General features: G+C 40.1%; 1 protein-coding gene across 1 annotated transcript; it reads left to right on the forward strand.

Moving 5' to 3' along the window:
• Positions 1-1228: 1228 nt before the first annotated feature.
• Positions 1229-10656, forward strand: Mterf2 (mitochondrial transcription termination factor 2). The gene is made up of 3 exons (XM_015482803.2): positions 1229-1433; positions 2929-3017; positions 9439-10656. Exon 3 carries the CDS (start codon positions 9497-9499, stop codon positions 10646-10648), a length of 1152 nt encoding a protein of 383 aa, XP_015338289.1. The 5' UTR covers positions 1229-1433; positions 2929-3017; positions 9439-9496; the 3' UTR covers positions 10649-10656.
• Positions 10657-11848: the final 1192 nt, after the last annotated feature.

An 11848-nucleotide genomic window follows, 5' to 3' on the forward strand; every position in this document is an offset into this window, starting at 1 on the left:
GTTAATTCAAACCCCAAATCTTATATTCAAGAAGCAGGTAATGAACAATAAGAGTTTTTATGTAGGAGAGTCAGAGGCAGAAGTGTTGCTGAACAAGAACCCTCTGCATCCTACTGACATCTGTTAACTGCTCAGTTAATTGTAGAATATCCTGGAGATCAGAGTTGATTTTGAGATCAGGAGCCAGGTTTCTTGCTGCCACTCAACGATGTTAATGTCCAAGGATCTGTTTCTCTCAATAAAGCCTGTTGAAGATAAACTGCATGCTAAGGCTACACTCAATTTGATTAACATTTCCTGAGTACCTATTGTGTGCCACGCATTGTTTAAAGGAAAATAACTAGTACTAAAGGAGCTCATTCCATAGGTGATACAGCAGTCTGAAAGAACAGAACTGGGCACAGTGTGGCAATCAGATTATCCACCTGGGAAACCATGTGTTCCTGACTCAGCCTCCATTCAAACAGAACAACTAGGCCAGAGTCAGGGCACTATCCTTGGTAGCACTCAACTCTAATGGTGATTAATCGTGTTATTAGTCGTTAATGTCTTTATATTCCGTTAGGATACATTTTATTTCCCCTTGTGTACCACAGTCTTCTCATTGCTGTTTCACATGCTTGGCACTTAATAGGCATACCATAAATATATTTTATTGGATGCATATGAGAATTGGTGAAGACGCTGGGCCTGGCTTTAAGAAAAAATTAATGTGTTAGGTGTATGAGGCTGGGCTTCACAAGTAATCGATGCAGGTCATCAGAAAAGGAGAGCGTTTTGGAGAAGGCATCAGGCAGGGGAAAAGGGATGGATGACTTTTCAGGACACAGGGTCACCAACTGCTGGGATAGGGTGAGAGCTGGGGGGTGTTTTAGAGAAGTTTGGGTTTTGTGGGGTTTTTTTTAAACATCCTGAGAATTCTGAATGGCTGTATCTTAAAAACAGTTTTTTAATTCTACCTTTTTTCTTATGGGTCAGTGACGATCACTAAGGAGCAAAGTGACTGGAATTTCAAGTTTCTTAAAATGGCTGGGAAGGAAAGGGTATGAAGATGCCACATGCAATCTCTGCGGCTATAGGCACACTTCCCTGAAAAGCTGGTTCCCACGCCGGCGCCTCCACCTGGCTGCCCTTTGCGGCGTGGGGGAGGAGTCTTAGCCTGTGTCCCGCGCTCTGATTGGCTGCATCGGGGCACTGGGCCGTGGCTACAGGGGAACCAGTTTCCCGAGCTCTGATTGGCCACGGGCAAAGGGGCCAGGCGGCTTGATTAGCGCTGCTTGCCTGGAGGTGCTTGGGACCCTGGACCTGGGATCCTGGCCGCAAGCCTCAGGAAGTCCGGAAAACCGCAGATCTCAGGTTGGCTGGGGAGGGAGCAAGGACGGGGCCAGGGACGCGCAGAATCCCAGTACCTTGCTTGGAGTGGACGCTGACAGGTGAGTTGCCCCTTCTTACAGCCCCCGGGGTGACCCTCACACCAGCCGGGTGGCTGGGCGCCTACCGCGGAACCCCCTGCCTGGCTTGGGCCTAGGCCCGGCGCCGCAAAACTGCTCTGGAAAAGGAGGGCCCCAGTGTGAGAGGAGGCCCTCTTGTGCTTTCATTTTTCCTTGTATGTAAACATCGGGATTGATTTGGAACTGTCAGCAGGTTATGTTATAAAAGTAGAACTTAATTGAAAATAGTGTTGTTATAGAGGGGACTATATTATAAGTTTTATAGATTTCACTGCTCAAAACTGGTTAGGAAGCATGAAACATCAGAGAGTTGTCCACCAAAACCATACGTAGGGCACAGGGCTGAGAGGGGTACTCCCACAGTTTGTTGGGTTTGAATTCAAGGTCAGCGTTATTAGCCTAGGAACCTTGAGCAGGCTGCTTTACCTGCACGGGTTTCATTTTTTAAATTGGTTGTATTGACGATTTAATCAGTATATGTGCAAATCTTTTAAATATTCTAAGGTGTGCAGATCTTTTAAATATTTAATCTTCTCCATCACCAGGAAGCACCCCATTTTCCTTTGCCCAAAACCAAGGCACATATTACTCAAGTCACACGACCAGGAATTAATCCCAGGCAGTTTGACTCCAAGAACTCACAATTTTACCTTCTACATTAAGTTGCCTTATGAACTTGACTTGTTCATTCCATTTCAATTGAACCAACTTCTGTAAATTTAGGTTTTTCATAGCTGAGCCACAGGGTAGTTATGAATCCTGCAAAATGTTGTAGGTCTGAATGGTTTTTGTGTTGTGTTTTTTGTTGTTGTTTTTCTGGAGAGTTTGTGACACTCAAATTCTCAGATGGTATGTGATCCCAAGAAAAGCATGAACAAGTGTTGTTTTAGCAGAAGAGTTAGTGCCTAGCATGAAACCTGATGAACAGCTTGAATTTAGACAAACAAACTTACTCTTTGAATGAATGAAGAACTCACAAGAGTATGACAAGTGCTACATTAAGGTCAAGAGCAGGGTACTGAGGGAGAGCACACAGGAGGGCCCAGGAATGCCTCCTACAGTCAACAATGGTAGCATGTGAAAGGTAGGGGGACAATCCATTGGAACATGGTGGTGAGCAGCCTTGGCCCTTCTGAGGTATACAAACAGTGCATGAACAGCTGCAGCTATGATAAGTAGAGCAGAACTGCAGTCATGGCACATAAAAGCCGATAAGGGGAACAGCAGGCGTCATCTATTCCAAAGGTCAGGGTAGTTTCCTTGAGAAAATGACACTTAGACCTAGGAGTTATTGGACAAGCATTTTGAGCACATAATAGCCAACAGCCTTTGAAAACTGTGCAGTGGGGACAGGGAGAGCACCAGGGATGGAGAGGAAGTGGGTGTGGTGGGTGTGGGAGAGAGAAGTGAGGATTCAGGGGGTGGCGGAGCCTTGTGGACTGTGGTAAAGCATTTCTATTTTGTCTTTATCCTGAAGTGCCATCGAAAAGTTGTGCATGGAAATGACAAGAAAAGCTGGAGAGAAGCCCAAATGGATTAACTGAAGCCCTAGGGAGACACTAAAAGGTAAGAGAAGGTTGAGAAGCAAACCTTGAATATGAGCCTACAAGGAGACGAGAAGGGGTGGCCTCTGGTGTGGGAAGGAGAACCAGGGGAGTCGAGTGACCTAGAAGGCAAATGAGAGAATGTTTTGAGGGAAAAGATAAACTGTGCTGAAACCTGCACAGAGATCAAGAGAGAGAGGCTGTGCAGCTACTTATGGGTCCAATCACATGGAAGTTGTCTTTATTGAGAGCTAAATAAGTAGAAGAGGAAGTAGAGGATCTGCAAGAATTAGCTGGAGGAAAGGAAAGGTGGGATGTGCTCTCCGGGAGCAGTGAGAAGGGCAGAGGGTGCGCTGCTGCGGGGGGTGAACGAGCACTGCGCTTTAAGTGCCTCGCTTCATCGCACTGCATAGGAGCCGGGGGTTTGTGTTTGTTTCTGGGTTTTTTTTGTTGTTTGTTCATTTTTTTTCCTTTCATAAATTGAAGGTTTGTGACAACCTTTCTTCAAGCAGCAAGTCTGTTTGCTCCATTTTTCTGATAGCATGTGTTTACTCCCTGTGTCTGTGTCACATTTTGGTAATTCTTGCAACATTTCAAACTTTTTTATTTTATATGTCATGGTGATCTGTAATTAGTGATCTTTGACACTGCTGTTGTGACTGTTTGGGGGTGCCATGAACTCTAACACCGTAAAGATGGCAAATTTAATAAACACTTTTTCTGATTGTTCCATCAACCTTCTGAAAAGGAATCCCCATTCCCTGTGTCTGTCTCTCTCCTCAAGCTTCCTCTTTCTCTGAGACACTTCAGTATTGAATAGGCCAATTAATAACCCTAAAATGTCCCCCAGGTGTTCAGTGAAAGGAAGAACTGCATGTCTCTCACTTTTTAAATCAAAAGCGATAAATAACTAAGCTTAGTGAGGAAGGTATGTCAAAGGCTAAGGCAGGCCAAAGCCAGGCCTCTTGTGCCAGTTAGCCCAGTTGTGAGTGCAAAGGACAAGTTCTTGAAGGAAACTGAAGGAGCTGCTCCAGTGAACACATGAACAGTGAGCAAAACAGCCTTTCTACTGATAGGAAAACAATTTCAGAAGTCTGAAGAGAAGGTCAAACCAGCCAAAAAGCCTCTTAAACCAAAGCCTCATCCAGACCAAAGCCTTAACTCTTCAATTCTGTGAAAACTGAGGATTAAGGAAGCTGTAGAAGAAAACTTTGTAGGTAGCAGAAATTGGCTCATGGGGTCAGGAAAGAAGTCATCTTTGTAACAGGAAAGTACAAGGAGAAGCAGCCAGTGCTGACGGGAAGCTGTAGCAAGTTAGCCAGAAGATCTGGCTAAGTAACTGATGCAGGTGGTTACACTACACAAAATATTTTCAGTGTAGATGGAACAGCCTTATAGACTATACCTTCTAGGACTTTCATAAACGAGAAGTCAGTCCCTGGCTGCAGAGGGCAGGCTAACTCTTATTGGGGGCTGATGAACTTTATGTTTAAGTTGAAGACAGTACTCATTTGCCACTTTGAAAATCCCAAAGTCCTCAAGAATTAGACTAAATCTGCCCTGCCCATCTTGTATAAATGAACAACAAAGCCCAGATGACAGCTCTTCTGTTTATAGGATGGCTTGCTGAATATTTTAAGCTCAATATTGAGACCTGCTCAGAAAAAAAAAAAAAAAAAAGATTCCCTTCAAAAATTACTATTCACTAACAATGCACCTGGTCACCTAAGAGCTCTGATGGAGCAAGATTGTTATATTTTTATGCCTACTAACACATGATCCATTCAGAAGCCCATGAATCAAGGAGTAATTTTTACTTCCAAATATCACATTTCATGAGGCTATCACTGCCATAGTGATTCCCCTATGGATGTGGGCAGAGTTAATTGAAAAACCTTCTGAAAAGGATGCACCATTCTAGACGCCGTTAAGAACATTCACAAATCATGGGAGGAAGTCAAAGTATCAACATTAAAAGGAGCTGAAAATGAAATGTGGAAGAGCTTGGTTTCAACCCTTGTGGGTGACTTTTAAGTGTTCAGGACTTAACGGGAGGAAGTAAGTGCAGTATGGTAGAAATAACAAGAGGTGTAGAATGGGAAATGGAACCTGACATTGTGACTGATTTGTTCAATGACTTGATAAAGCTTTAAAGATAAGGAATTGCCTCTTTTGACTGAGATGGGAAAGTGGTTTCTTGAGACTGAACCTGTTCCTGGTGAAGACACTGTGGACACTGTTGAAAGGACAACAAAGGAGTAAGGATGCACACACATGTAGTTGGTAAAGCAGTGCAGGGTTTGAGAAGAAACAGTTCTGTGGGTGAAATGCTATCAAACAGCATTGTGTGCTACGGAGAAATCTTTTATGAAAGGGTCAGTCAGTGCAGCAAACTTCATTGTGGTCTTATTGTAAGAAATGGACAAAGTCACCCCAACTTTCACTGCCATCCTGAGTCAGCAGCCAGCAGCATCCCAGAGGCAAGATCCTCCATCAACAAAAAGATTACAGCTTGCTGAACTCAGGCAATTGTTAATATTTTTTAGCAATAAGGTATTTTTAAACTAAGGTACATAATTTTTTAGAAGTAATGGTATTGCACACTTAAGACTACAGTGTAGTGTAAACATAACTTCTTTATGTGCTAGGAAACCAAAAGTGTAACTCATTTTATTGTGACATTTGCTTCATACCTTCAATAAATACCTTGATTGAGAAATAAAGTCTTTGGAGTTCTGAAGCCATAGGAGTTGGGATCAGCACAGAAGTGGAAATGAAAGGCACAGTTCTAGGGAAGGGACTTGGTGTAGATTTGTTTGGTGTGGTGAGTTGTTCTTCTTTCTTTGTACAATTCAGAGTCAAGGGCATTATTTGAGATTGGAGAACAGAGATAAACGGAGACTAGGGGTTGGAGATCTGAGATTGTTAGTGGGAGGAGTAGAAGAATGAATTGACCAGAGATTGTTTTAGGCTGGTCTAGCAGAGGAGCCAAGTATGAGACAAAGGCCAGAACTGTTGAGCCCCTGGCCCATTCAGGGGACTGAAAAATAGGAGGATGGAGAGGGAGACCATCTAAAAACAAAAGCTACATTTGATATATCAGAAATCATGGGAAAGGAAAAAAAAATTGTTCCAAAAATGCTTGGAGATAGCTAAACTATTGATATTCAGATTCTCAGTTAACATACAGAAATTTCAAATGAACTTTCAGAGCTAACTTTTCAAACTCAAACAGAAATATAAATGAATTTTTATCTGTTTATCTAATGCATAAAAGCAGCAGGAATAATATTATTTAAAATTAAGTGCTATGTTCCAACATTTGCTATAACATGGATGAACTTTGAAAACATATGGTAAGCAAAATAAATCAAACACAAAGACAGTAAATTTAACAACATCACTTTTCAAATGTTTACACATATCCTCTCCAGAAATTCTGTTTCTAGGAATTCATACTAAAGGAAAAACATATAAAATGTGCAAAGATATTCAGCATATAGTAAAACTACAAATAACCTAAGTGCTCAATATTAGGAATGAATTATAAATAATAATAAATTCATCCCATATATCATGCACTCATTTTAAATGTTTACAGAGTGTTTTTAATATCACAGTGAAATACTTAACAGCAGGTAAAATTAAAGCAGAAAATAAATCATATATATATAATAGTTAATTATAGCATTTGTGCTTTTCATTTTTACAGTCCAGCATTTGCTCAGTAGAGAAAAAGCAAAATATCAAGATAACTAATTTTTCTGACAACTCACCTGAACACATCCTAGATCACCTTGGAGTAAACAAAATGCAAGAGTTTTTCTCTTAGCCTCCTTTGGCAGGAGCCTCTCCATGGGAGCACCTTACATGGTCACTGTGGCTCCAGTGTTTAGGATCTATCACTCTGAACAGTGTAACCCTCAGACCAGGCCAATGCTTCATCCAGTGCTTAGCAGACAACAGGATCTGTTCAAACCCTTGAAGAACCCTGGCTGTATTGGACTGGCCAGGGGCTTCTGAATCTGCAATTTTCACTTTATGTGCTGAATCCAGGACATAATGCCCAGGTGCCAGACAGCCTTGCTTCATATATTTGAAGAATTATAATAAAGGGAGATAAATTATAGGAAAAAAAAGTGGACAGAGATGTCAAAATATGAACAGTTGTCTCTTAAGTAATGGGATCATGAGATTTTTCTGACTTTTCAGAATGTGGCAACTTGTGCAGAGTGTGTATTGATTTTATACAGTTATTTTGGAAACCTGAAGCATTTAAAGTACAGTTTTCAGTTATCCTTTATAAATAATGTACTTCTATCTAAACATTTAAAGTCATATTAGTATAAGACTTTGGCTCCAGAAATTTCTAGTAATGGCTACCATGTATTAAGTACTTAATATGTACCAGTCACTGTGCAAAGTAGTTGATGTGCGTTTTAACCTTACCGGTTTCCCTGTGATGTTTAGATGCTGTTTTTTCCACATTACAGTCACCACTATTGTTATTAATACTCATAGAGCATGAAGCACTGCTCAAACCATTACTGTGGTTTGTGCTAAATGACCACGATCGCTCCCTAAGTTAGAGCCAGGACTAGGTACGGGCAGTTGACTGCAGAACCTCAAAGGTGGGGCCAAAACTAGCAGGGTCTCATGAGCAGGGAGTGGGAAGGCAGGCCCCAGCCCTGTGCTTACTATGCTGTACCTCCACCTTCTGTTAAAATTTCTTAGAATTTAAAAAAAAAACACTTCATTGTTTTCATCTTGGCTAATAGCACTAGGAATTATCGGGGTGGGGACTGAACCACCAAAAGTAAAACAAAAGCTACACCTATAGTTGTTTTAGTCTCCATAGGTACTAACAGTGAGCTGTCATTACAAATGGCAAATGAAAATGGAAACCTTCTTATTTTTCCTTATAGAATAATCATTTATTTGGATTTGTTATGATAACCTTGAAGGTCAGGAGTCCTCAGCAGATAGGGCAGGGATTAGAAACAGCTGTTTTCAAGCTTTCTCTTCAAACCTACCAATACTCCTGGAAGCTGCAAACCAGTCAAGTAGCCCAGTACAACACGCTCTCGTGGCAGGACTGAGATACTCAGGAACACTCTCAGAACCAGGTGTGTTTTCATTACTACAGACAAAAGAAACAGTGGTGAAGGAGTTAAAGAATAGACTACACTTGGAAGTACTGGCTGTTTTGAATTAAAGACACTTGACAAACAGCAGGAGCTGTTTGACCTCTTTTCTGTTTCTTAAAAGCAGATGATCCTCTCATGTGAAAGGCACCCTCCCTCCACCAAGAGGAACTGGCATCCTTATCCTCAGATGGGAAGTGGAGACTGAAAGAATTCTCTGCAGATCTTATTAAGATAACTCTTTAAATCCCCTCACACAATTTGGTTACCGTTTCTTCATAGTGTACTATTCTTTGCCCAGTTTAGTATAACTAACTCTATACTATTTCTTGGGGTCTTATGATGAATCCCATGCAATGTATAAAACTTGTATTAAATCAATCTCTATTGTTTTCTCCAGTTAATCTATTTTATGTCAGTTTAATTCTTGGGCCCAGCGAGACCCTAAGGAGATGGAGGTGGAGTGTTGCCAACTGGCAGTGGCAAAGGCTGCAGTATATCAGATGCACTGTAGCCATCTCATGCTACCCAAAAGCATCCAGTGGGAATAGCTGGCAAGACTGGTTTAAAATGTGGCCACCATTCCACAGCTGGCAGTTTCTCCTGGCCCCACTAAGGCAGTCATGTGGCACTTCTCATTTTCCTGGCCAAGATTTATTTTAATTCTGGATTTATAAAAGAAATTTCATTCACATGATTCTAATAAAACAAGCATACATTTATTAACTAATTTAAAATAAACTGACTTATTTTGTATGGTAGCTGTTCAACAAAAATATTTACTCTAAAATACAAAATTAGAAATGACTCTTTCCTAAGAGTCATTTGGATTTGTTATGATAAGTCAACTGGAAAAATAGAAAACATTTCAGTGTGTGTGTGTGTGTGTGTTTGTGTGTGTCTGTGTCTGTAATATGTGTCTCCTACAAGAAAACAACAGTTGTAGGAAGGAAAATTTTTGTGGGGGGAAAAAAATTTGAGGCCCAGGAGTTTGAATTTTGGAGTATGATTGCATCTTCCTGAAAGAACACAGCCTGCAAGGGCTGGGATCTTACCACCTCTTGTGGTCTTGATATGGGTGATCTGCAAAGCAGAAGTAACTACTTCACAAGGTTGTAATAAATCTCAGACAATGTAGAAAGATGTTCATCTAAAAGAATATTTAAATGTTCCACGAGTAATTTTCCTAATGTAAAACCATTTTATTTCTACACTTACTACTTAGAACTAACCTGTTAGTGTCTATGTTCTAAAAGTCAACACTTCTTACATAAAAAACCTCTATCTTCTTTCTTATAGGTGCACTGGCTGCATTCTGAGTCCCAGAACTGTGGGAAGTAGCCACTGGATTACAGGCATGTTGTGGAAGTTGCTGGTGAGATCGAAGCCTTGCAGGCTGTTTTTTTTCAGAAAGATGCAATCAACTCCAAAATACAAACCCTTTCTAGCATACTTTACAACAGACAGGCAGTCAAACAAAGAAAATAAAAGAACAGTGGAAACGCTCTATAAATTTTCAGTTGACATTAGGAAAATTCGAAGTTTAAAAGGATGGGTACTTCTGGAGGATGAAACCTATGTTGAAGAAGTTGCAAATATTTTACAAGAACTAGGTGCTGATGAGGCTGTAATAGCCAGTATTTTGGAACGCTGCCCAGAAGCAATTGTCTGTAGTCCAGCTGCTATTGACACCCAGAGAAAACTCTGGCAGTTGGTCTGCAAAAACGAGGAAGAGTTAGTCAAGTTAATAGAGCAGTTTCCAGAATCTTTCTTTATTGTTAAGAACCAGGAGAACCTAAAGCTCAATGTTCAGTTCTTTCAAGAGCTGGGACTCAAGAATGTAGTCATTAGTAGATTTCTGACAACTGCATCCAATATTTTTCATAATCCTGTTGAGAAGAATAAGGAAACGATAAAGCTCCTCCAAGAGAGTTACCTAAATGTAGGTGGCTCTGAGGCCAATATGAAAGTCTGGCTACTAAAATTATTAAGCCAAAATCCATTTATTTTGTTAAGGTCTCCTACAACTATAAAGGAAACACTAGAATTTCTCCAGAAGCAAGGCTTTACAAACTTTGAAATTCTTCAACTTCTGTCCAAACTCAAAGGATTTCTTTTTCAACTTTGTCCAAGAGATATCCAGAACAGTATTTCCTTCTCTAAAAATGCTTTTGAATGCACAGATCGTGACCTGAAGCAATTAGTTTTGAAATGTCCTGCTCTTTTATATTATTCTGTTCCAGTTTTAGAAGAGAGAATTCAGGGATTATTGAAAGAAGGAATTTCCATAGCTCAAATAAGAGAGACACCAATGGTTCTCGAATTAACGCCACAGATAGTTCAGTACAGAATAAGGAAACTAAATTCTTTAGGCTACAGAATAAAGGACGGACACCTAGCAAATCTAAATGGAACAAAAAAAGAGTTTGAAGCTAACTTTGGCGAAATTCAAGCCAAAAAAGAGAGGCCATTATTTAACCCCGTGGCACCATTAAATGTTGAAGAATGACTTACTGACTGATGTTATTTCTTCTTAACAATAAAGATGAAACAGATTCTCAGATACTTAAGCAATTCAGGCAGTTAATAGGCACCAGTAATTTTAAGGACCTAGCTTCTGAGGTGTTATCTCTTTATAGATGATCTGTGACTCATTTGCGTATTTTAAAATACAGACTGGTTGTGGTGGCACATCCCTATAATCCCAGAGATTCAGGTAGCTAAAGCAGGAGGGCCCCAAATTTAAGGTCAGCAACATAGGTCCTAAGCAATTCAATGGGACCCTGTCTCAAAAAATAAAGATGGCTGGGGATGTAGCCTTGTTGTAAAAGCCCTCTGGGCTCAATCCCTAGTACAAAAAAACCCCAAAATACAAACTGTACTTTTTACAAAGTTGGTAATTCATTGTCCTTGAACTATTATTCCAAAAACTCTTGTTCTATTCAATGGCACATCAGTTTGATAATTTATAAGTGAATCATTTCTAAAAAATTGACAAGTACACTCCCTTAATTCAAAATATGGGAACATTTACTCATGTTTTATTGAAGATGTAGATAGTCTTCCTTATTACCAGCTCTGAAACATCACTTTGCTTTTACGTGAATTGTAGCTTAGTGTTAGTGAAGCATTAGCAAGCTTCTGACACATTTTTTTTTTTTTTTTTTGGAGAACTTGTGTTTGTAATAAATACTTTTGAGAACCAAGTATTACTAATCCAAAAATAGTACAAAAGCCTTCCTTTGTGGCCTTTTTGAAACCAATAAACCATTATCTCTCATGAAGCACTTATGTGCATTCAGTATTTTCCTCATTTTACAGAGGAGGAAACAAACTTAGAGATGTTACTCAGCTGCCAAGTAGGAGAGCCCAGATTTATTCAGATCTGGCTTCTGTTCAAACCTTATGAATAGAAAGGATCTCATTCTAAGTGTGAAGGGGAACACTTGCATAGTTTTGTCCTGGCATTAATCAGTAATATGTTCTCTTTCTTGCACACTCTCTGGTGCTCTCTCGAAAATATCTCAGTTTAGATACACTGATCAGTTGGTTTAGATACATCTAACCCGGTGATTATGTCAATTTTGAGATGCCTATTAAACATTCTAGCAGGGATGTCAAATGTGCAAATGACTAAGTCTGGAGTTGTCAAAACTGGGGATACACATTTGAGGATCATTTGCATACTGTGGTATTTAAAGCCATGGGT

Source organism: Marmota marmota, unplaced genomic scaffold, assembly GCF_001458135.2.
Source record: "Marmota marmota marmota unplaced genomic scaffold, marMar, whole genome shotgun sequence".
Classification (NCBI taxonomy): Eukaryota; Metazoa; Chordata; class Mammalia; order Rodentia; family Sciuridae; genus Marmota; species Marmota marmota.

What these genes read in the sequence shown, in the direction of transcription:
- Mterf2 (XM_015482803.2), top strand. Translation starts at nt 9,497, where the DNA reads ATGTTGTGGAAGTTGCTGGTGAGATCGAAGCCTTGCAGGCTGTTTTTT.